Source organism: Salvelinus fontinalis, chromosome 18, assembly GCF_029448725.1.
Source record: "Salvelinus fontinalis isolate EN_2023a chromosome 18, ASM2944872v1, whole genome shotgun sequence".
Lineage (NCBI taxonomy): Eukaryota > Metazoa > Chordata > Actinopteri > Salmoniformes > Salmonidae > Salvelinus > Salvelinus fontinalis.
Window position 1 is genome coordinate 26,372,663 of NC_074682.1, and position 23,623 is coordinate 26,396,285.

Genomic DNA, 23,623 nt, shown 5'->3' on the forward strand with positions numbered 1-23,623 from the left:
GGATGAGTCATGCAAGTATGACTCGTTCAATGTTTCCAAGATGAGATTACAGTTGGCTAGCTATAGCTGCTTGAAAATGTCACGTGTTTTTGTTGATTAGCGTTTGAGTTGTGCACTAAAATATGTTGCTAAGGACGGGTGGCCATTGCATCGACTGTCATTCCATCGACATTCCGACTGATCAGAATATTTTGCTCCCTGGTACGCTGATGAGTCCACCCATGACTTTATTTACTTATTTTTTTATTTCACCTTTATTTAGCCAGGTAAGCTAGTTGAAAACAAATTCTCATTTACAACTGCGACCTGGCCAAGATAAAGCAAAGCATTGCGACACAAACAACAACAGTTACACATGGAATAAACAAGCGTACAGTCAATAACACAATAGAGAAAAATAAGTCTATATACAGTGTGTGCAAATGGCGTGAGGAGGTAAGGCAATAAATAGGCCATAGTAGCGAAGTAATTACAATTTAGCAAATTAACTGGAGTGATAGATGAGCAGATGGTGATGTGCAAGTAGAAATACTGGTGAGCAGAAAAGTAAATAAAAATAATATGGGGATGAGGTAGGTAGATTGGGTGGGCTATTTACAGATGGGCTATGTACAGCTGCAGTGATCGGTTAGCTGCTCAGATAGCTGATGTTTAAAGTTGGGGAGGGAAATATGTCTCCAGCTTCAGCGATTTATGCAATTCGTTCCAGTCATTGGCAGCAGAGAACTGGAAGGAAAGGTGGCCAAATGAGGTGTTGGGTTTGGGGATGACCAGTGAGAGATACCTACTGGAGCGCATGCTACAGGTGGGTATTATTGTGACTAGTGAGCTAAGGCGGAGCTTTACCTAGCATAGACTTATAGGTGACATCTTTGATGTATACAGAGAAAAGAGTCGGCCCGAGAATTGAGCCCTGTGGTACCCCCCATAGAGACTGCCAGAGGTCCGGACAACAGGCCCTCCGATTTCACACACTGAACTCTGTCTGAGAAGTAGTTGGTGAACCAGGCGAGGCAGTCATTTGAGAAACCAAGGCTGTTGAGTCTGCCTTTAAGAATACGGTGATTGACAGAGTTGAAAGCATTGGCCAGGTCGATGAAGACGGCTGCACAGTACTGTCTTATTGATGGCGATTATGATATCGTTTAGTACCTTGAGCGTGGCTGAGGTGCACCCGTGACCAGCTCTGAATCCGGATTGCATAGCAGAGAAGGTGCGGTGGTATTCGAAATGGGCAGTGATCTGTTTATTAACTTGGCTTTTGAAGACTTTAGAAAGGCAGGGCAGGATGGATATAGGTTTATAACAGTTTGGGTCTAGAGCAGGGGTGTCAAACATACGGCCCGCGGGCCGGAACCGGCCCCCAAGGAGGTTCGATCAGGCCCGCAGGATAATTTGAAAGTGGAAAAAATGCATAAAAGACATGGAATTAATATTTTTAATTCGCTGCAATTCATGGATTATCCGCTAAGGGGCGCACTCTTTCCATCAGAGTAGAAGACAAGCCGCATCACTGAGACAGACTGAAAACAGCAGACGGTATCAATGCGCCATCTGCTGCTTGTTACGACGTTGTTAATACCTTGGTCTCTACCTCTCCGCTACACCCTCATTAGCCAAAATGTCGTTATCCAAACGGAGAAAAGTAGATAAGGAGTGTAGAATTTTCAAAGAAAAATGGACCACGTCCTATTTATTTACAGAGATGCACGGAAAACCTTCGTGCTTGGTGTGTTTGCAACAAGTTTCGGTATTGAAGGAATATAATATTCGACGCCACTACGAGACTCATCACAGCGAAAAATATGACGGCTTGCAAGGACAACTGAGAAGAGATAAGATTAACGAATTGCTGGCGGGTCTGAGGAAACAGCAGTCAACTTTCATCCAGAGCCGAGAAGTCAGTGAAGCAGCGGTAAAAGCCAGCTACCTAATTGCTAGCGAAATAGCATTAGCATCGAAGCCGTATTCCGACGGTGACTTTGTTAAACGATGCATGATGAAGGCGGCTGAACTTGTATGTCCCGAGAAGCGACAAGCTTTTGCCAATATTAGCCTGACGAGGAATACTATAGCAGAGAGGATTTCGGAACTATCGGCAGATTTAGACAGTCAATTGAAACAGAGAGTCAAGTCATTTATTGCATTTTCCGTGGCAATTGACGAGAGCACTGACATCACAGACGTGGCCCAACTGGCCATATTTATTCGAGGAGTTGATGAGACATTGACTGTTACTGAAGAGTTTCTTGAGTTGGTGCCAATGATGGACACCACAACAGCCGAGGACATTTTCGGCTCTGTCGTTGCTGCATTGGACAGAGTTGGAGTGGACTGGTCCCGCGCTGTCAGCCTGGCTACAGACCGCGCGCCATCCATGGTCGGAAAGAAAGCAGGTGTCGCTACAAAGTACAAGCCCTTAATGGAGGAGATCGTTTCTGGACATTTCACTGTGTTTTGCACCAGGAGGCATTGTGTTGCAAGTCGCTGAAAATGGACCACGTCATGGAGGTGGTTGTTCGCACTGTAAATTTCATCCGGTCCAGAGGTCTGAACCATCGTCAGTTTGACAAACTTCTCAGCGACAGCAACATTACCCACAGCCTGCCATACCACACTGAAGTGAGATGGTTAAGCCGAGGCGCTGTGCTGAGGCATTTCTTTGATCTACGAGAGGAAATCGGACAGTTCATGGAGAAAAAAGGAAAACCGGTGTTGGAATTACAATCTCAGGAATGGCTACGGGACCTTGCATTCTTGGTTGATATTACTGAACACTTGAACAATCTGAACAAAATGTTGCAAGGCCGCAAAAAAGTTGTCACACAGTTTTCTGACAACATACATGCATTTAAGTTGAAGCTGACTTTGTGGGAGATGCAACTGGCAAATGGCAACCCTGCTCATTTCTCCTGTCTGAGAGATGTGTGTGTGACCAGACCTGATGCGGACATGAAACGGTACAAAGACAAAATTGCAGGACTACTGCGGGAGTTTGAGAAACGTTTTCAGGTATTTGGTGAACTTGAGACAGAATTTTCAGTTTTTCGCTCACCTTTCACAGTTAAAGCTTCTGATCTGCCGGTCGAAATTCAGCTAGAGATAATTGATTTGCAGTGTGATGCAGATTTGAAGGGCAAATTTGCCTCTGTAGGTCTGGACAGATTTTATCAGTATCTACTACCAGGGTACCCCAAATTAACAGCCCTGGCTGCTAAAATTTTGTGCATGTTTGGGACAACCTACCTTTGTGAACAAATTTTCTCAGTGATGAATATCAATAAAACAAAAATGCGTTCAAGGCTCACAAACAAGCACTTAAATGACATTCTGAAAGTGACAGCTAGTCAGGACATGACACCTGGTGTTGATGCACTTGTACAGGCCAAAAGATGCCAAGTTTCAGGAACAAATACAAGTCCAGACTAGACTAACACCTTTAAAATGCTGCCTTAGATACTGTTTGCATTGAAAGAATACAGCTCTGTGAAGATGAATCCTTACGGTGGTGATTTAAAAAATGTGCACTTTAATGTTAGTCAGCAGCTTCAAAACAAAAGTTGTGTGATGGAATTCTACTGTTCATACAACTCCATAAATTTTCAGTATGTATTGTATGTGTATGTATGTTTCATGTATGAAGTTTACAGATTTACAGGACAGGCGAACACTTTCTTCATTACACATTTAAAACCACTCTCCTTAGTTTGTAAGGTGTACGCAGGGATTACATTTAGATTTTATATGCGTATGTGTAAGTGGTTTAAAAATTCCTTTCTTTAAAAGTCTCATTTAATCTTAAAGTGCATTACTATATTTTTCAGTACCAATTAAAGTTTTGTGCCTTTGTACAATCAGTGGGATCAGTTGCAATGCATATTTGTGAATGATAAAAGTAAATTGCACATTTGTCTAAGGAAATATGAGGTGTTTCATGAAATGTTTTGTAAAAGGATAGTTCATTAAATTTCAATATTTTCCTAATGTTCTTGTGCTTCTTTACACCAAAACAAAGGAAAGACATGATATTTTGGTTATTTATAGCAGAGTATGGTATAATTTTAATGGTCCGGCCCACTTGACATCTCCCTAGGCCGTATGTGGCCCACGATGCGAAATGAGTTTGACACCCCTGGTCTAGAGTGTCACCTCCATTGAAGAGGGGGATGACGACTGCAGCTTTCCAATCTTTAGGGATCTCAGACGACTTGCCTAAAAAGTGTTGTGATCCCGAAGTATGAACTGCTTCTGGTGGCCTTCTTACATAACAGTAAACAGTGTTTTAAAAATGTGTGCAGTCTGTTTTTCTTAATATAAGGAATTTGATGTGTACCTTTTTACCTAGTACTTTTCCCACCATTGTACATTTTAAAACCAGGTGCTTTTAAACTTTTACTCAAGTAGTATTTTACTGGGTGACTTAAACTTTTAATTTAGTCATTTTAGGGCACTGAGTGGCACAGTGCTCTAAGGTACTGCAGTGCTAGAGGCGTCACTACACACCTGTGTTCGATCCCGGGCTGTATTACAACTGGCAGCGATCGGGAGTCCCATAGGGCGGCGCACAAGTGTTGTCTGGGTTAGGGGAGGGTTTGGCCGGGGTATTCCGTCATTGTAAATTAGAATTAGTTCTTAATTGACTTGCCTAGTTAAATAAAAAAATACATATGGGGTACTAGTACAGAGTGGATTTTTCCTGGGGTATGAGGAAATTTAGGGAAATATTTACATATACAGTGCCTTCAGAAAGTTTTCACACATTTGACTTTTTCTACATTTCCTTGTTACAAATTGGGATTAATGGATTTAATTGTTATTCTTTTTCATCAATCTACACACAATTCTCTGTCAAAGTGGAATGAATGTTAACATTTGTAAAACATATATGAAAAAAAAAATTGTATTAGGTAAGTGTCTATTTTCAAGCAGTCAGCTAACTTTTAAAAATAAATGTATTTAACTAGACGGCTGCAGTTAAGGACAAATTCTTATTTACAATGATGGCCTACCAGGGAACACGCCTTGTTCAGGGGCAGAACAACATATTTGTTTTACCTTGTCAGCTCGGGGATTCGATCTAGCAACCTTTCGGTTACTGGCCCAACGCTCTAACCACTGCCACCCCAGGTGACTAGGCCACTCTGGAAAATTGACTGTCTTGGAAAGCAGCTCATGTAGATTTGGCCTTGTTTTAGGTTGTCCTGCTGAAAGGTGAATTCATCTCAGTGTCTGGTGGAAAGCGGACTGAACCCGGTTTCCACTAGGATTTTGCCTGTGCTTAGCTTCATTGTGTTTTTTTTTTTTTATCATGAACAATTCCCCAGTCCATAACGATTACAAGCATACCCATAATATGATGCAGTCACCACTATGTTTGAAGATAGACTGTTCTCTCTGCTACCGCATGGCAAACGGTACTGGAGCGCTAAGTCTGGGACCAAAAGGCTCCTGAACAGCTTCTACCCCCTAGTCATAAGAATGCTAAATAGTTAACCAAATACGTTACATGACCAAATGTATGTGGACACGTGCTTGTCGAACATCTCATTCCAAAATCATGGGCATTAACGTGGAGTTGGTCCTCCCCTTTGCTGCTATAACAGCCTCAACTCTTCTGGGAAGGCTTTCCACTAGATGTTGGAACATTGCTGTGGGGATTTGCTTCCATTCAGCCACGAGCATTAGTGAGGTCGGGCACTGATTGGCCAATTAGGTCTGGCTCGCAGTCGGCGTTCCAATTCATCCCAAAGGTGTTTGATAGGGTTGAGGTCAGGGCTCTGTGCAGGTCAATCAAGTTCTTCCACACCGATCTCGACAAACCATTTCTGTGTGGACCTCGCTTTGTGCACAGGGGCATTGTCATGCTGAAACAGGAAAGGGCCTTCCCCAAACTGTTGCCACAAAGTTGGAAGCACAGAATTGTTTAGAATGTCATTGTATGCTGTAGCATTAAGATTTCCCTTCACTGGAACTAAGGGGTCTAGCCCGAACCATGAAGAACAGCACCAGACCATTATCTCTACTCCACCAAACTTTACAGTTGGCACGGAATTGGGGCTGGTGGCATTCTCCTGGCATCAGCCAAACCTAGATTTGTCTGTCGGATGGTGAAGCGTGATTCATCACTCCCGAGAACGCGTTTTCTCTGCTTCAGAATCTAATGGCGGCGAGCTTTACGCCACTCCAGCCGATGCTTGGCATTGTTCATAGTGCTCTTAGGCTTGTGTGTGGCTGCTCAGCCGTAGACACCCATTTTATGAAGCTCCCGATGAACAGTTCTTGTGCTGACATTGCTTGCAGAGGCAGTTTGGAACTCGGTATTGAGTGTTGCAACCGAGGACTGATGATTTTAGCATGCTACAGCACTTGGCTATCCCGTTCTGTGAGCTTGTGTGGCCTACCACTTCACGGCTGAGCTGTTGTTGCTCCTGTTCTGTGAGCTTGTTTCCACTTCACAATAACAGCACTTAGTTGACCGGGTCAGCTCTAGCAGGGCATAAATTTGTCAGACTTGTTGGAAAGGTGGCATCCTAAGACTGCACCACATTGAAAGTCACTGAGCTCTTCGGTAAGGCCATTCTACTGCCCATGTTTGTCTATGGAGATTGCATGGCGGTGTGCTACATTTTTATACACCTATCAGCAACAGTTGTGGCTGAAATATCAGAAACCGCTAATTTGAAGGGGTGTCCACATACTTTTGTGTGTATAGATAGTCCAGGTAGCTACATTCTACTGTCTGCATCGACTCCTTTTTGACTCTGCACACATAATGGACGACACACACACATGCACACTCGTCACACACTTCCACACTCATCACATATGCTACTGCCTATATCCTATTGCCTCATCACTTTACCACTACGGCCCTACCTACAGTACCTTCAGAAAGTAATCGCACCCTTTGACCTTTTCCACATTTTGTTGTTACAGCCTGAATTTAAAATGGATGGAATTGCATTTTTTAACTGACCAACACACCATTTTAATGTCAGTGTTAAGTTATTTCAATCAATAAGTATTCAACCCCTTTGTTATGGCATGCCTTAAAAAAATGTGCTTAACAATTCAGAAGTTACGTGTACTCTGTGCAATAAGTGTTTAACATGATTTTTTTAATGACTACCTCATCTCTGTACCCCACACATACAATTATCTATTAGGTCCCTCAGTCGTGCTGTGAATTTCAACCACCAGGAAGGTTTTCCAATGCTCGCAAAGAAGGGCACCTATTGGTAGATGGGTATAAATAAACAACAAAGCAGACATTGAATATATCTTTGAGCATGGGGAAGTCATTAATTACGCTTTTGATGGTGTATCAATACACCCAGTCACTACGAAGATACATGTGTCCTTCCTAACTCAGTTGACGGAGAGGATTTCATCATAAGACCCATAGTGACTAAAACAGATTGAGGTTAATGGCTGTGATATGAGAACTGAGGATGGATCAACAACATTGTAGTTACTCCACCATACTAACCTAAATGACAGAGTGAAAAGAAGGAAGACTGTTCAGAATCAAAATATTCCAAAACATGCATCCTGTTTGCAACAAGTAATAATGCAAAAAATGTGCAAAGCAATTAACATTTAGTCCTGAATGCAAATGTATGTTTAGGGCAAATTCAACGCAATGCATTAGAGTATCATTCTCCATATTTTCAAGCATAGTGGTGGTTGCATCGTGCTATGGGTATGCATGTAATCATTAAGAACAGGGGAGTTTTTCAGGATTAAAAAATAAACTGAATGGAGCTAAGCACAGGCAAAATGTTAGATGAAAACCTGTTTGTCTGCTTTCCACCAGGCACAGGGAGATGAATTCACCTTTCATCAGGACAATAACATAAAACACAAGGCAAATCTACACAAGTTGAGAGTGGCTGATATTTTCAAGTAGATGTTAGTCAACTCTGTCAAAAAGTGGTCGTCTAGCAATTATCAACAACCATTTGACAGAGCTTGAAGAATATTACAAAGAATAATGGGCTAATGTTGCACAATACAGGTGTGGAAAGCTCTTCGACTCATCCAGAAAGACTCACAGCTGTAATTGCAGCTAAAGGTGCTTCTACAAAGTATTAATTCAGGGGTGTGAATACTGATGTAAATTAGGCATTTCTGTATTTCATTTTCAATACACTTGCTCAAATGTCAAACTTGTTTTTACTTTGTCATTATGGGGTATTGTGTGTAGCTGGGTGAGAAAATAAGTCCAGGGGTATAAATACTTTCTGAATGGACTGTAATATGCCCCTATGGACATACCACTGTGTTTCTACACAGGGGGCCTGTATGGTAGCTTTTTCGGAGAGGGGGCTCCCCAGTTGCCTGGCTACTCAGACTTCTTGCTCCAGATCAACACTATGCCACACCTACGGATGTTGATTTCTTCTCCGCAATGTGTCTGGATCTGAGTACCTCCCCAAACACTTTACTGAATGCAAACACATTCGGTGGCCATCTGATTGGTCCAGAAACGATCGGTTGGGCCAGAGCTAGAACACACGTGGGTAAAGCGGCAGTTTGAAAATTCACCATTGACTATGATACTCAGATTGGTTAGGCTATCCAATCGTTGATGACTTTGTTTTGTACAACGCCACTTGTCATCACAAACGACTAACTATGTCAGACTAAAGTATGTAATGAATGACAGAGCAGCTGAATAATTTAGTGTTAGTCGTCAGGCTAGATCCCCAGCAGCACAAATTATCATAATGCTGCTCTGGTCGCGTAGGTACAGGTTGGGATATAGTTTAGTGTGTTCGGGAAGTATTCAGACCCCTTTTTCCACATTTTGTTATTGATGAGGATTTTATTTTATTTTAATCCAACTACAAACACTACCCTGTAATGACAAAGTGAAAACAGGTTTTTAGAAGTTTTTGCAAATTCATTACAAAAAAATAAACTTATTTACGTAAGGAAAGGTTGATATCTAGTGAGTTGTCCAACTGAAATGTGTTTTCTGCATTTAACCCAACTTCTCTGAATCAGAGATGTGCGTTAATCGACATCCACGTCTTCGACACCCGGGGGAACAGTGGGTTAACTGCCTTGCTCAGGGGCAGAACGACAGCGTTTCCCCCCCCCCCTTGTCAGCCTCGGGGATACGATCCAGCAACCTTCCGGTTCCTGGCCCAATGCTCTAACCACCTGCCACCCCATAAGTATTCAGACACTTTGCTATGAAACTTGAAATTGCTCAGGTGCGTCCTGTTTCTATTGATCATCATCCTTGAAATGTTCCTACAACTTGGAGTTTCACCTCTGGTAAATTCAATTGATTGGACTAGATTTGGAAAGGTGCTCACACCTGTCTATATAAGGTCCCACAGTTGACAGTGCATGTCAGAGCAAAACCCAAGCCATGAGGTTGAAGGAATTGTCCGTAGAGTTCTGAGACAGGATTGTGTCGAGGCACAGATCTGGGGAAGGGTACCAAAATAATTCTTCAGCATTGAAGGTCCACAAGAACATCCTTCTTAAATGGAAGAAGTTTGGAACCACCAATACTCTTCCAAGAGCAGGCAGTCTGGCCAAACTGAGCAATTGGGGGGAATGGCCTTGGTCAGGGAGGTGACCAAGAACTTGATGGTCACTCTGACAGAGCTCCAGAGTTCTTCTGTGGAGATGGTTGTCCTTCTGGAAGGTTCTCCCATCTCTGCAGCACTCCGCCAATCAGGCCGTTATGGTAGTGGCCAGATGGACGCCACTCCTCAGTAAAATGCACACGACAGCCCGCTTGGAGTTTACCTAAAGACTTTCAGACCATGAGAAACAAGATTCTCTGGTCAGATGAAACAACGAGTGAACTATTTGGCCTGAATGCCAAGCGTCAAGTCTGAAACCTGGCACTATCACCGCAGTGAAGCATGGTGGTGGCAGCATCATGCAGTGGGAATATTTTTCAATGGCAGGGACTGAGATGCTAGTCAGGATTGAGGGAAAGATGAACGGAGCAAAGTGCAGAGATATCCTTTATGAAAACCTGCTCCAGAGCGCTCAGGACCTCAGACTGGAGCGAAGGTTCACCTTCCAGCAGGACTACGACCCTAAGCACACACCCAAGACAACGCAGGAGTGGCTTCAGGACAAGTCTCAATATCCTTGCGTCGCCCAGACCGAACCCGAACTTGGACCCGATCGAACATCTCTGGAGAGACCTGAAAATAGGTTGGATGGGAAGCATCGCTGCACAGCTGACAGCTTGAGGATCTGCAGAGAAGAATGGGAGAGACTCCCCAAATACAGGCGTGCCAAGCTTAATCCTAGTTTTCACCCAAGGAGACTCGAGGCTGTAATTACTTCCAACTGTACTTCAACAAAGTACTGAGTAAGGGTCTCAATACTTATGTAAATGTGTTTCTTTTTCTGGATTAAACATTTCTTTGCAAAAATGTATACTACCGTTCAAAAGTTTGGGGTCACTGAAGCTAAATATGTCTGAGAATTTTTTTTAAATAACAAATTTGATCAGAATAGTATTATTATTATTGAACCTTTATTTAACCAGGAAGGGCTCATTGAGATTTAAAATCTCTTTCAAGAGCGTCCTGGCCAAGATAGGCAGCAAACTACAAGTAATTTAGTAAAAACCATAGAATTCACAAGAGTATAACAATATCAAAAACAGCAAATTAAAAACATTGACAGGTCAGGGAATCAGTCGTCTCAAGATCATTCATCAGTGATTTAAAAATACCAATCGGGATAAGTTCTTCCAGTTTAAAAGTATTTTGTAAGGCGTTCCAAGACGATGGCGCAGAGTACATAAAAGCCTTTTTACCAAATTCAGTTCGGACATTTGGAACAGTTAGCAGGTCCAGCGAACAAACAGAGTACCCACCACATTTCGGAACAATAAAAATGGCCAAATAAAAAGGTAGTAAACCCAAAATGGCTTTGTAAATAAAATTATACCAGTGACTGAGCCTACGAGTGACTAGAGAAGGCCAGCCAACCCTGGTATACAAAGTGCAGTGGTGCGTAAGGGTTTCGCAGTTTAAAATAAATCTCAAAGTGCCATGGTAAAGGGTGTCAATTGATCTCAAACACTGAGCGGAAGCATTCATATATCAAATATTCCCGTAGTCTAGTAAAGGCATAAATGTAGCTGATACTAGCCTCCTTCTGGCTTCAAAAGAAAAACAGGCCTTATTCCTAAAATAAAATCCCAATTTCAGCTACAATTGTTTTGTAAGTGTTTGAATATGCAATTTAAGAGGCCGTCATAAATTAAAATTCCAAGATATTTATATGAGGTTAGTCTCAATCTCAATGCCCTGACAGGTAATAATAGGTGAAAAGTTCAAAGGACTATTTCTTGCTTTAGAAAACACCATTAGTTTAGTTTTGCCAGTATTGAGGATAAGCTTCAATTGACACAAGGTATGTTGAACAGTATAAAAAGTATTTTGCAACTTCTGGAAAGCTTTTGTAAGAGACGAGGCATAACAGTATCAGAATAAAAATGAAGTTGCGCATTTTGGACATTTGTCAAAAAAAAATGTATATATAAATAGTGAATAAGAGAGGACCAAGGACAGAGCCTTGGGGCACACCATTACAGACAGACAATTTAATAGACATGAGTCCATTAAATTGAGTGCACTGAGTTCTATCAGACAGTTAGCAAACCATGCAACTGCATGCTCCGAAAGACCTACACTCGACAATCTCTGCCTTAGTATAGCATGATCAATTGTATCAAAAAAAAATTATTTTTTTATTTAACCTTTATTTAACCAGGTAGGCAAATTGAGAACACGTTCTCATTTACAATTGCGACCTGGCCAAGATAAAGCAAAGCAGTTCGACACATACAACAACACATAGTTACACATGGAGTAAAAACAAACATATAGTCAATAATACAGTGAAAAAAAATAAGTCTATATACAATGTGAGCAAGTGAGGTGAGATAAGGGAGGTGAAGGCAAACAGATATATGTATAAATAAATAAAAATATAAAAAGGCCATGGAGGCGAAGTGAGTACAACACAGCAAGTAAAATAAAAACTAAAAAAAACACTGGAATGGTTGGTTTGCATTGGAAGAAAGTGCAAAGTAGAGACAGAAATAATGGGGTGCAAAGGAGCAAAATAAATTAATAAATAAATACAGTAGGTAAAGAGGTAGTTGTTTGGGCTAAATTGTAGATGGGTTATGTACAGGTGCAGTAATCTATGAGATCAATAAAAAGTGAGACACAGTGCTGTTTTTTTGTCAAGGGCTACAGTGATATCATTTCAATCAATCAATCAATTTTATTTTATATAGCCCTTCGTACATCAGATAATATCTCGAAGTGCTGTACAGAAACCCAGCCTAAAACCCCAAACAGCTAGAATGCAGGTGTAGAAGCATTTGAAACCTTCATGGCTGCTGTAATTGTGCTATGCTTCTTCCTGAACCCCTATTGGTACATTGATCAAATTAAAAAGTAAGTAAATAAAGGTAGTAAATAAAAACTCTTTTAGCTGTTCACTCACAAGGGTTTCAAGTATTTTCACCAGGGGTGACAGCATTGAGATTGGCCTATAATTATTTAAGAGTTGGATCTCCCCCTTTTAAAAGTGGTAGGACAAATGCTGATTTCCAGATCTTTGGAATTTCATTATGTTCCAGGATGTGTAGACATTCTTAATGTTGTAAGTTACTATTGTTTTTTTTTTAATGGAATATCTACATAGGCCCATTTATCATCAACGATCACTCCTGTGTTCCAATGGCATGTTGTGTTATGTAATCCAAATTTATAATTTTAAAAGGCTAATTGATCATTAGACAACCTTTTTGCAAGTATATTAGCAGACACCTCAACTCCTCAACTGGCAGCTTCATTAAATAATACCCGCAAAACACCAGTCTCAACGTCAACAGTGAAGAGGCGACTCCAGGATGCTGGCCTTCAAGGCAGAGTTCCTCTGTCCAGTGTGCGTTCTTTTGCCCCCCTTAATATTTTATTTTTATCGGCCAGTCTGAGATGGCTTTTTCTTTGCAACTCTGCCTAGATGGCCAGCCTCCCGGAGTCGCCTCTTCACTGTTGAAGTTGAGACTGGTGTTTTGCGGGTACTATTTAATGAAGCTGCCAGTTGAGGACTTGTGAGGCGTCTGTTTCTCAAACTAGACACTCTAATGTACTTGTCCTCTTGCTCAGTTGTGTACCGGGGCCTCCCACTCTTTCCAATCTGGTTAGAGCCAGTTTGTGCTGTTCTGTGAAGGGAGTAGTACACAGCGTTGTATGAGATCTTCAGTTTCTTGGCAATTTCTCGCATGAAATAGACTGACGAGTTTCAGAAGAAAGTTATTTGTTTCTGGCCATTTTGAGCCTGTAATGGAACCCACAAATGCTGATGCTCCAGATACTCAAGTAGTCTAAGGCCAGTTTTCAGCTGTGCTAACATAATTGCAGAAGGGTCTTCTAATGATCAATTAGCCTTTTTAAAATGATAAACTTGGATTAGTTAACACAACGTGCCATTGGAACACAGGAGTGATGGTTGCTGTTAATTGGCCTCTACGCCTATGTAGATAGTCCATTCGAAAATCAGCCGTTTCCAGCTACAATAGTCATTTACAACATTAACAATGTCTACACTGTATTTTGGATCAATTTGATGTTATTTTAATAGACAACGTGCTTTTCTTTCAAAATCAAGGACATTTCTAAGTGACTACAAACTTTTGAACGGTAGTGTATAACCTGTTTTTGCTTTGTCATTATGGGGTATTGTCTAGATTGAGGGGAATTTTTTTAATTGATTTTAGAATAAGGCTGAAATGTAACAAAGTCTAAAAGATTATAAATAAAGTCAAGGGGTCTGAATACTTCCAAATGCTCTGTATAATGGTGGATATGGTGTTGATGTCTTGGTTCAGGGTGTTTTCACACTTGGTCCCTTTAAGACAATTTTTGTGTACTCAGTGCAGTTCGCTTAGTTTTTTTTTGCAGTGAACTCTCCAAATGAACTCAGACCCTTCAAAAGATCCCCCGAACTGAAACCATCTCGTGAGGTGGTCTGAGTTTGGTTCTCCTGAATTCTGCGGTCTGTTTCTCCTTTTTTGAAGACAATTTTAACGCAAAGCTCCCCATGTTTGCATGTCATTATTCCCGCACCACACACTAGACTACTATAACACATTTTCCTCTGGATATTGATTAGTGATTGTCAAGGACCCACAGACATTCCAAAATGTCTTTGTTCAGATTGTTTGTTTGCATTAAGTGATCTATAGGCTGAGAGCTTCATAAGCTGTTCATTGATTGTGGGGTTTGAATAGTGTGAGAAGACGACATGTTTGTTGAGAAACAGATTTTGTACTCTATTTTAGCTCTTAACGGGGTAGTAGCCTAACTTGGGTGTACAATTTTCTTTTTCAATTACAGCGTTGATTGAATAATTGCGGAATAAATAAATGTATTTAAAGCCCTTTTTACATCAGCCGATGTCACATTTGTTATACAAACCCAGCCTAAAACTCCAAAAAACAAGCAATGTAGATGTAGAAGCACAGTGGCTAGGGAAAAACTACCTGGAAATGCAGGAACCTAGTAAGAAACCAGGTTATGAGGGGTGGCCAGTCCTCTTCTGGCTGTGCTGGGTGGAGATTATAACAGAAAATTGCCAAGATGTTCATACGTTCATAGATGACCAGCAGGGTATTATAATAGTAGTAGTTATTCTGTTACCAATCAAATGCACATATTAATAGCATCTTCTGATTACAATTCTGTCTCATATTTTAACTAAATGCAGTCAATCTATTAGTGTGCAAAATGTATAGCTAGCTGTCCAATAATGCTTTCTGATTGAATGGCTTGTCTTACACATTGTAAAAGCCCAGAGTGCATGTTGGAAAGAGATATTGGTTCCTTTCTTAACATAGCAATGTGAATGCAAAGAGGACCACAAAATAGTTGAAGTGAACTGGCAAGAGTTGAGTCCTCATTCAAAGGCAAGGGCAGTGTGAATACAAAGAGAACTGACTTCTTTTGCTCTTTGTTTTTACCCCAGAGTTCACTTTAAATAGGACTGTGTGAAAACACCCTCACTGCTTCCTCTAAGGCATCTCCCACTCAAGAGCCCTTTGTGTTTTACAGACTCTAAATGGCTGCGAGGAAGTCTGATACCCACAACAATGGTGAGTGTGTCTGTCTTTCGGGCTCTTCCTCTGTTCTCCATCTGCTCATTTTGTTTAAAAATATTCCTACATTTGCATCATGGTGTCATTTTTCATTTAGGCCAATCACTCATCCTGTTTTTCCAGGACCCATCAGCTACCTTGATGACGTTCCCTTTAAAATCAACGATAAGTTTCGCTGCCCTGCCAAAGTGGGGCTTCCTGTTGGCTTCTGCCTGCCCGACTGTCTCTCTGTGCTCGCAGACCTGCAGGTAAGCCTTCCGACTTGTGTCACTGCATCAAGCGTTTCAATGACGGGGCTGCTTGGGGGTAATTTATCTCTTCCCTGTAATATTAGTCTGTATTAGGGGGGCACCTTTTGTAAATGTTGAAAATAAGATATCTCATGACTCGACCAGATTCACCCGGGTTGATTAGTCTCCATTCCTTTAGTCCTTTGTCTGCTGCTCCGCTCTAACTAGGCATGCCGGTTGTCTCTCTTTGGGCACTGCAGTATGACTTCTCCCTGGAGAGGCGGAGTGTGCGCTGGGGGGCTGAGCTGGCCGAGGCCAGGGCGGCGGAGGCCCGAGCTGCAGAGGTGGCCAGGCTGGTGTTGGAGAGCAGGGAGCACTCACCCCCCGCACAGGACCCTGACGGGGGATTGGCCGGCGGGGGCAAGAGGCCTCGCCCCGCCGAGGAGCAGGACGCTCTCCCGCCCGCTTTCAATCCGCTGATGGCCTCACTGCGCCACAACGCCATCCTCACCCCGCTGCCCGCGCCCGCCAGGCAGACCGCTCCCAGCATCCCGGAGCCACAGTACCTTAACCTGGCTGACTTTGAGCGCGAGGAGGACCCCTTCGACAAGCTGGAGCTGAAGACGCTGGACGATAGGGAGGAGCTGCGCAACATCCTCCAGAGCCAGCCCCAGCAGCAGTCTGTATCCCCACCTGAGGAACCCCAGCCCGAGCTGGCATCGCGAGGCAGCACGCCTCCACCCCAACTCCCCGCCACCAGCCTTCCGGCCAAAACGGCCTTTTCCCTCAACGGGCTGGTGGCGCAACTGGACATGGACAGAGCTGGGGGTCTGGTCCAGGGACAGACAATGGACCCAGACCGGCCCTGCAACATCCGCTCGCTGACCTTCCCCAAGCTGTCGGACCCCGGGGAATTGTCATTTGACTCCTACTCTCCAGCCCCTGTACCACCTAGCCTATCCACCGGCAGCCCACCGGCACCCCAGCAGAAGACAGAGGAGCCACCCAGGCACACCCAAAATGGGGCACCAAAGCAGGTAAGCTTACACACAGAAGGTGAAGTGGGCTTTGCTTAGTTTCAATGACTAAATGTATGGCTCAATTATTTCAAACTTCTGAAAAGCTTAGGTTTTGTGGACCAGAGGAAGATGCTTTTTCTGGACTCTTATACAGATGTGATGCTAAGAAAACTCTCTCTGCATAGATAAATGCAGGTCCTCTCCCGTGCAGAGCGGCACTGCTCAACCTGTCTCCCAGTGGGCGGCAATGTGTGGAGACCATCGTGTCCATGGGGTACTCCTACGAGGGGGTCCTGCGGGCCATGCAGAGGCGAGGCCAGAATGTGGAGCAGGTACACCCCTCCGCTCTCCCTCCCGGTCACAGCAGCCTAGGCCCATTTTCTCTACACAGATCTGTTTTAAAGAAATGTTCTATTTGATTCTGTGCTGTCATTCATTCACTGCCCATTGCGCCCAGAGAATTTTCTGTGTGTCATGGTTGACTGAAGTCATCAGGTGTCTGCGTTATGTGATTGTTCACAAAAAAGTACACCAGGCAACAAGTTGACGATGGTAGTTGTGAATAAATGAATTGCGTTTACGCAGTGTTTTCTTTTGTCTCAAAACACACCATCCATCACCTTTGTTTGATGCCTCAACACTATGATGGCATTGCAGTGAACGATTTCAGTAGTACTGTAGGAGACACTTGTTAGGGGCTAGTTAACTCCCGAGTGGCACAGTGGTCTAAGGCACTGCATCTCAGTGCAAGAGGCGAATCCAGGCTGTATCACATCTGGCTGTGATTGGGAGTCCCATAGGGCATCGCACAACGTCATTTGGGTTTGGCTGGGGTAGGCCGTCATTGTAAATAAGAATTTGTTCTTAACTGACTTGCCTAGTTAAATAAAGGTTACAAATAAACATTTGAATAAACATTGGCTAGCAATGGAATGACACAGTGGTAGTTGACACATTTGACAGCTAGCTTCCAAAATGAAAAGAAATGTCAAGCATCACGCAAGTACAATATTTTATAATGTGAATTTAGCTATCCCTCTAATCAACAATGAATATGAATGTATTTCTATTAAATGCCAACATTAGCTATTTCATAAATTCACCTCCAAGAATTTGGTCACATCATATTTTCAGTCATAATTATCTTGCTCTCAGCTTGTACAACCACCTAGTAAATAGACAGTCTCGACTTGCACATGAAGCCCTCACCAAAAGATCAACAATATCTGTCATCCTGTGACCCAGGTGCTGGAGTACCTGTTTACTCATACACGTCTTTGTGAGCGGGGATTTGAGCCCAGTGCCGTAGAGGAGGGCTTAGAGATGTACCAATGCTCTGAAGAGAAGGTGAGTCCACCCACAGTCTCTACCGTCACATACACTGATATGCACGTTTATACAGATGAACTCAGCATGCAGAACCAAAAACTGTTAGGACGACTAACCAGCCAACTCCATTATCTCTGTTTCAACACACAAATGTTGAGTGGCCTAAGGTAAGGTTCACTTCCAGTTTTCCCTGAACTTAGATAAACCAAGCATGTGCCGTTCTCCTCCCTCCACCTTCTCAAATGTGTGGCGGCCTAGGGAAATCCTTCTCTCAATATCATCTTGATATTGACTATTTCTGAAAATTGCAAACTGTCCCAAATCCAGATATATTTCAGACCCTGAGTTATGAGCTTTTAAAGTTGACTTCAGACAAAATAATAAATTACAACCGCATTCTAAGATACTGTTATTTTTTTTCTAATTCCATTAACACTTGAGAGAAGAACACCACTGTGATTGTTTCAAAATATTTATTGTCACTATTCTGAACAAAAATATAGACGCAACATTTGAAGTGTTGGTATGTTTTTTATGAGCTGAAGTAAAATATCCCTGAATTTTTCCATATGCACAAAAAGCTTATTTCTCAATGTTGTGCAGAAATTTATTTGCATCCATGTCAGTGAACATTAATTACTTTGGCAAGATGATCCATCCACCTGACAGGTGTGGCATATCAAGAAGCTGATTAAACAGCATGATCATTACACAGGTGCACCTTGTGCTGGGGACAAAAGGCCACTCTAAAATGTGCAGTTTTGTCACACAACACAATGCCACAGATGTCTCAAGTTGAGGGAGTGTGCAATTGTCATGCTGACTGTAGGAATGTCCACCAGAGCTGTTGCCAGAGAATTTAATGTTAGTTTCTTGACCATAAGATAATCGTTGTTTTTAGAGAATTTAGCAGTACATCCAACCGGCCTCACAATTGCAGACCACGTGTAACCATGCCAGCCCAGGACCTTTGCATCTGCAGTGGTGGAAAAAGTACCCAGTGGTCATACTTCAGTCAAAGTAAAGATACCTTCATAGAAAATGACTGAAGTTAAAGTAAATGTCACCCAGTGAAAGTCTAAAAGTATTTGGTTTTAAATATTCTTAAGTATCAAAAGTAAAAGTATAAATAATTAAAAATTCCTTACTAAGCAAACCAGACGGCATGAGATATACACTGCTCAAAAAAATAAAGGGAATACTTAAACAACACAATGTAACTCCAAGTCAATCACACTTCTGTGAAATCAAACTGTCCACTTAGGAAGCAACACTGATTGACAATAAATTTCACATGCTGTTGTGCAAATGGAATAGAAAAAACGTGGACATTATAGGCAATTAGCAAGACACCCCCAAAAAAGGAGTGATACTGCAGGTGGTGACCACAGACCACTTCTCAGTTCCTATGCTTCCTGGCTGATGTTTTGGTCACTTTTGAATGCTGGCGGTGCTCTCACTCTAGTGGTAGCATGAGACGGAGTCTACAACCCACACAAGTGGCTCAGGTAGTGCAGTTCATCCAGGATGGCACATCAATGCGAGCTGTGGCAAAAAGGTTTGCTGTGTCTGTCAGCGTAGTGTCCAGAGCATGGAGGTGCTACCAGGAGACAGGCCAGTACATCAGGAGACGTGGAGGAGGCCGTAGGAGGGCAACAACCCAGCAGCAGGACCGCTACCTCCGCCTTTGTGCGAGGAGGTGCACTGCGAGCGCCCTGCAAAATGACCTCCAGCAGGCCACAAATGTGCATGTGTCTGCTCAAACGGTCAGAAACAGACTCCATGAGGGTGGTATGAGGGCCCGACGTCCACAGCCCAACACCGTGCAGGACGTTTGGCATTTTCCAGAGAACACCAAGATTGGCAAATTCGCCACTGGCGCCCTGTGCTCTTCACAGATGAAAGCAGGTTCACACTGAGCACATGTGACAGAGTCTGGAGACGCCGTGAAGAACGTTCTGCTGCCTGCAACATCCTCCAGCATGACCGGTTTGGCGATGGGTCAGTCATGGTGTGGGGTGGCATTTCTTTGTGGGGCCGCACAACCCTCCATGTGCTCGCCAGAGGTAGCCTGACTGCCATTAGGTACCGAGATGAGATCCTCAGACCCCTTGTGAGACCATATGCTGACACATGCACATTTGTGGCCTGCTGGAGGTCATTTTGCAGGGCGCTGGCAGTGCACCTCCTTGCACAAAGGCGGAGGTAGCGGTCCTGCTGCTGGGTTGTTGCCCTCCTACGGCCTCCTCCAGGTCTCCTGATGTACTGGCCTGTCTCCTGGTAGCGCCTCCATGCTCTGGACACTACGCTGACAGACACAGCAAACCTTTTTGCCAGAGCTCGCATTGATGTGCCATCCTGGATGAACTGCACTACCTGAGCCACTTGTGTGGGTTGTAGACTCCGTCTCATGCTACCACTAGAGTGAGAGCACCGGCATCATTCAAAAGTGACCAAAACATCAGCCAGGAAGCATAGGAACTGAGAAGTGGTCTGTGGTCACCACCTGCAGAATCACTCCTTTTTTGGGGGTGTCTTGCTAATTGCCTATAATTTCCACCTTTTGTCTATTCCATTTGCACAACAGCATGTGAAATTTATTGTCAATCAGTGTTGCTTCCTAAGTGGACAGTTTGATTTCACAGAAGTGTGATTGACTTGGAGTTACATTGTGTTGTTTAAGTGTTCCCTTTATTTTTTTGAGCAGTGTGTATATACAGTATATCACAAAAGTGAGTACACCCCTCACATTTTTGTAAATATTTGAGTATATCTTTTCATGTGACAACACTGAAGAAATGACACTTTGCTACAATGTAAAGTAGTGAGTGTACAGCTTGTATAACAGTGTAAATTTGCTGTCCCCTCAAAATAACTCAACACACAGCCATTAATGTCTAAACCGCTGGCAACAAAAGTGAGTACACCCCTAAGTGAAAATGTCCAAATTGGGCCCAATTAGCCATTTTCCCTCCCCGGTGTCATGTGACTCGTTAGTGTTACAAGGTCTCAGGTGTGAATAGGGAGCAGGTGTGTTAAATTTGGTGTCATTGCTCTCACACTCCCTCATACTGACTGGTCACTGGAAGTTCAACATGGCACCTTATGGCAAAGAACTCTCTGAGGATCTGAAAATGTTTTTTTGTTGCTCTACATAAAGATGGCCTGGGCTATAAGAAGATTGCCAAGACCCTGAAACTCAGCTGCAGCACAGGGGCCAAGACCATACAGCGGTTTAACTGGACAGGTTCCACTCAGAACAGGCCTCGCCATGGTCGACCAAAGAAGTTGAGTGCACGTGCTCAGCGTCATATTCAGAGGTTGTCTTTGGGAAATAGACGTATGAGTGCTGCCAGCATTGCTGCAGAGGTTGAATGGGTGGGGGGTCGGCCTGTCAGTGCTCAGACCATACGCCGTACACTGCATCAAATTGGTCTGCATGGCTGTCGTCCCAGAAGGAAGCGTCTTCTAAAGATGATGCACAAGAAAACTCGCAAACAGTTTGCTGAAGACAAGCAGACTAAGGACATGGATTACTGGAACCATGTCCTGTGGTCTGATGAGACCAAGATAAACTTATTTGGTTCAGATGGTGTCAAGCGTGTGTGGCGGCAACCAGGTGAGGAGTACAAAGACAAGTGTGTCTTGCCTACAGTCAAGCATGGTGGTGGGAGTGTCATGGTCTGGGGCTGCATGAGCGCTGCCGGCACTGGGGAGCTACAGTTCATTGAGGGAACCATGAATGCCAACATGTACTTGACATACTGAAGCAGAGCATGATCCCCTCCCTTCGGAGACTGGGCCGCAGGGCAGTATTTCAACATGATAAAGACCCCAAACACACCTCCAAGACGACCACTGCCTTGCTAATAAAGCTGAGGATAAAGGTGATGGACTGGCCAAGCATGTCTCCAGACCTAAACCCTATTGAGCATCTGTGGGGCATCCTCAAACGGAAGGTGGAGGAGTGCAAGGTCTCTAACATCCACCAGCTCCGTGATGTCATCATGGAGGAGTGGAAGAGGACTCCAGTGGCAACCTGTGAAGCTCTGGTGAACTCCATGTCCAAGAGGGTTAAGGCAGTGCTGGAAAATGATGGTGGCCACACAAAATATTGACACTTTGGGCCCAATTTGGACATTTTCACTTAGGGGTGTACTCACTTTTGTTGCCAGCGGTTTAGACATTAATGGCTGTGTATTGAGTTATTTTGAGGGGACAGCAAATTTACACTGTTATACAAGCTGTACACTCACTACTTTACATTGTAGCAGAGTGTCATTTCTTCAGTGTTGTCACATGAAAAGATATACTCAAATATTTACAAAAATGTGAGGGGTGTACTCACTTTTGTGATATACTGTATATATATTTTTTTTTTTACACAGATAGCCAGGGCCCCCTCCAACATTCAGACATAATTTACAAACAAAGCATGTGTTTAGTGAGTCTACCAGATCAGAAGCAGAAGGTATGACCAGGGATGTTGTCTTGATAAGTATGTGAATTGGACCCTTTTCCTGTCCTGGTAAGTATTCAAAATGTAATGAGTACTTTTGGGTGTCAGGGAAAACAATGGAGTAAAAAGTACTTTATAATTTTTTTTTTTTAAGTACATTAGGTTAAAGTTGTCAAAAATATAAATAGTAATGTACAGATACCCCCAAAAACAACTTGAGTAGTACTTTCAAGTATTTTTAATTCAGTACATTACACCACTGCACATCCAGCTTCTTCACGTGCGGGATCGATTGAGACCAGCCACTTGGACAGCTGATGAAACTGAGGAGTATTTCTGCCTGTAATAAAGCCCTTTTGTGGTGGAAATACTCATTTTGATTGGCTGGGCATGGCTCCCCAGTGGGTGGGCCTATGCCCACCCATGGCTGCTCTCTTGCCCAGTCATGTGAAATTCATAAATTCCTTAAATTATCTAACTCAGTGAAATCGTTGAAATTGTTACATGTTGCGTTTTATTTTTGTTCAGTATATATATATTTTTACCTGGCAACTGCTGTTTTTTTTTCTTTTCATTCATTTACTAGAACAAATTATTATACTATACATTACACTGCCTTGAGTTATTCCACATTTTGTTGTTACAGCCTGAATTCTAAATGGATTCAATATTTTGTTCGCAAAATCTAATTTTATTTGTCACATACACATGGTTAGCAGATGTTAATGCGAGTGTAGGGAAATGCTTGTGCTTCTAGTTCCAACCATGCAGTAGTATCTAACAAGTAACCTAACAATTTCACAACTACCTTATACACACAAGTGTAAAGGAATGAATAAGAATATGTACATAAAAATATATGAATGTGCGATGGCCGAACGGCATAGGCAAGATGCAGTATATGGTATAGAGTACAGTATATACATATGAGATGAGTATTGTAGGTTATATAAACATTATTTTAAGTGGCTAGTGATACTTTTATTACATCAATTTTTTTCATTATTAAAGTGGCTAGAGATGAGTCAGTTTGTTGGCAGCAGCCACTCAATGTTAGTGATGGCTGTTTAACAGTCTGATGGCCTTGAGATAGAAGCTGTTTCTCAGTCTCTCGGTTCCTGCTTTGATGCACACCCATCTGATGACGAAGTGTAAACATGTTTTTAGAAATGTTAGAAAATTTATTTACAATTTTAAATTTACATATGTATTCACACCCATGAGTCAATACATGGTAGAATCCCCTTTCTCTAAGAGCTTTGCACACCTGGATTGTACAATATTTGCCCATTTCTAACTCGGCCACTCTGGAACATTCACTGTCTTGGTAAGAAACTTGTGTAGATTTGGCCTTGTTTTAGGTTATTGTTCTGCTGAAAGGTGAATTAATCTCCCTGTGCCTGGTGGAAAGCAGACTGAACCA

The 23,623-nt window shown here is 42.8% G+C and overlaps 1 protein-coding gene across 1 annotated transcript in view; it reads left to right on the top strand.

Moving 5' to 3' along the window:
* Positions 1–23,623, top strand: part of LOC129815217 (ubiquitin-associated protein 1-like) — a 30,230-nt gene that overhangs the window by 853 nt on the left and 5,754 nt on the right. The window contains exons 2-6 of the mRNA XM_055868791.1: positions 15,120–15,160; positions 15,287–15,411; positions 15,654–16,430; positions 16,598–16,744; positions 17,658–17,759. Coding sequence (XP_055724766.1) covers positions 15,127–15,160; positions 15,287–15,411; positions 15,654–16,430; positions 16,598–16,744; positions 17,658–17,759 — 1,185 coding nt within the window. The 5' untranslated portion in view covers positions 15,120–15,126. The remainder of the gene's footprint in view (positions 1–15,119; positions 15,161–15,286; positions 15,412–15,653; positions 16,431–16,597; positions 16,745–17,657; positions 17,760–23,623) is intronic.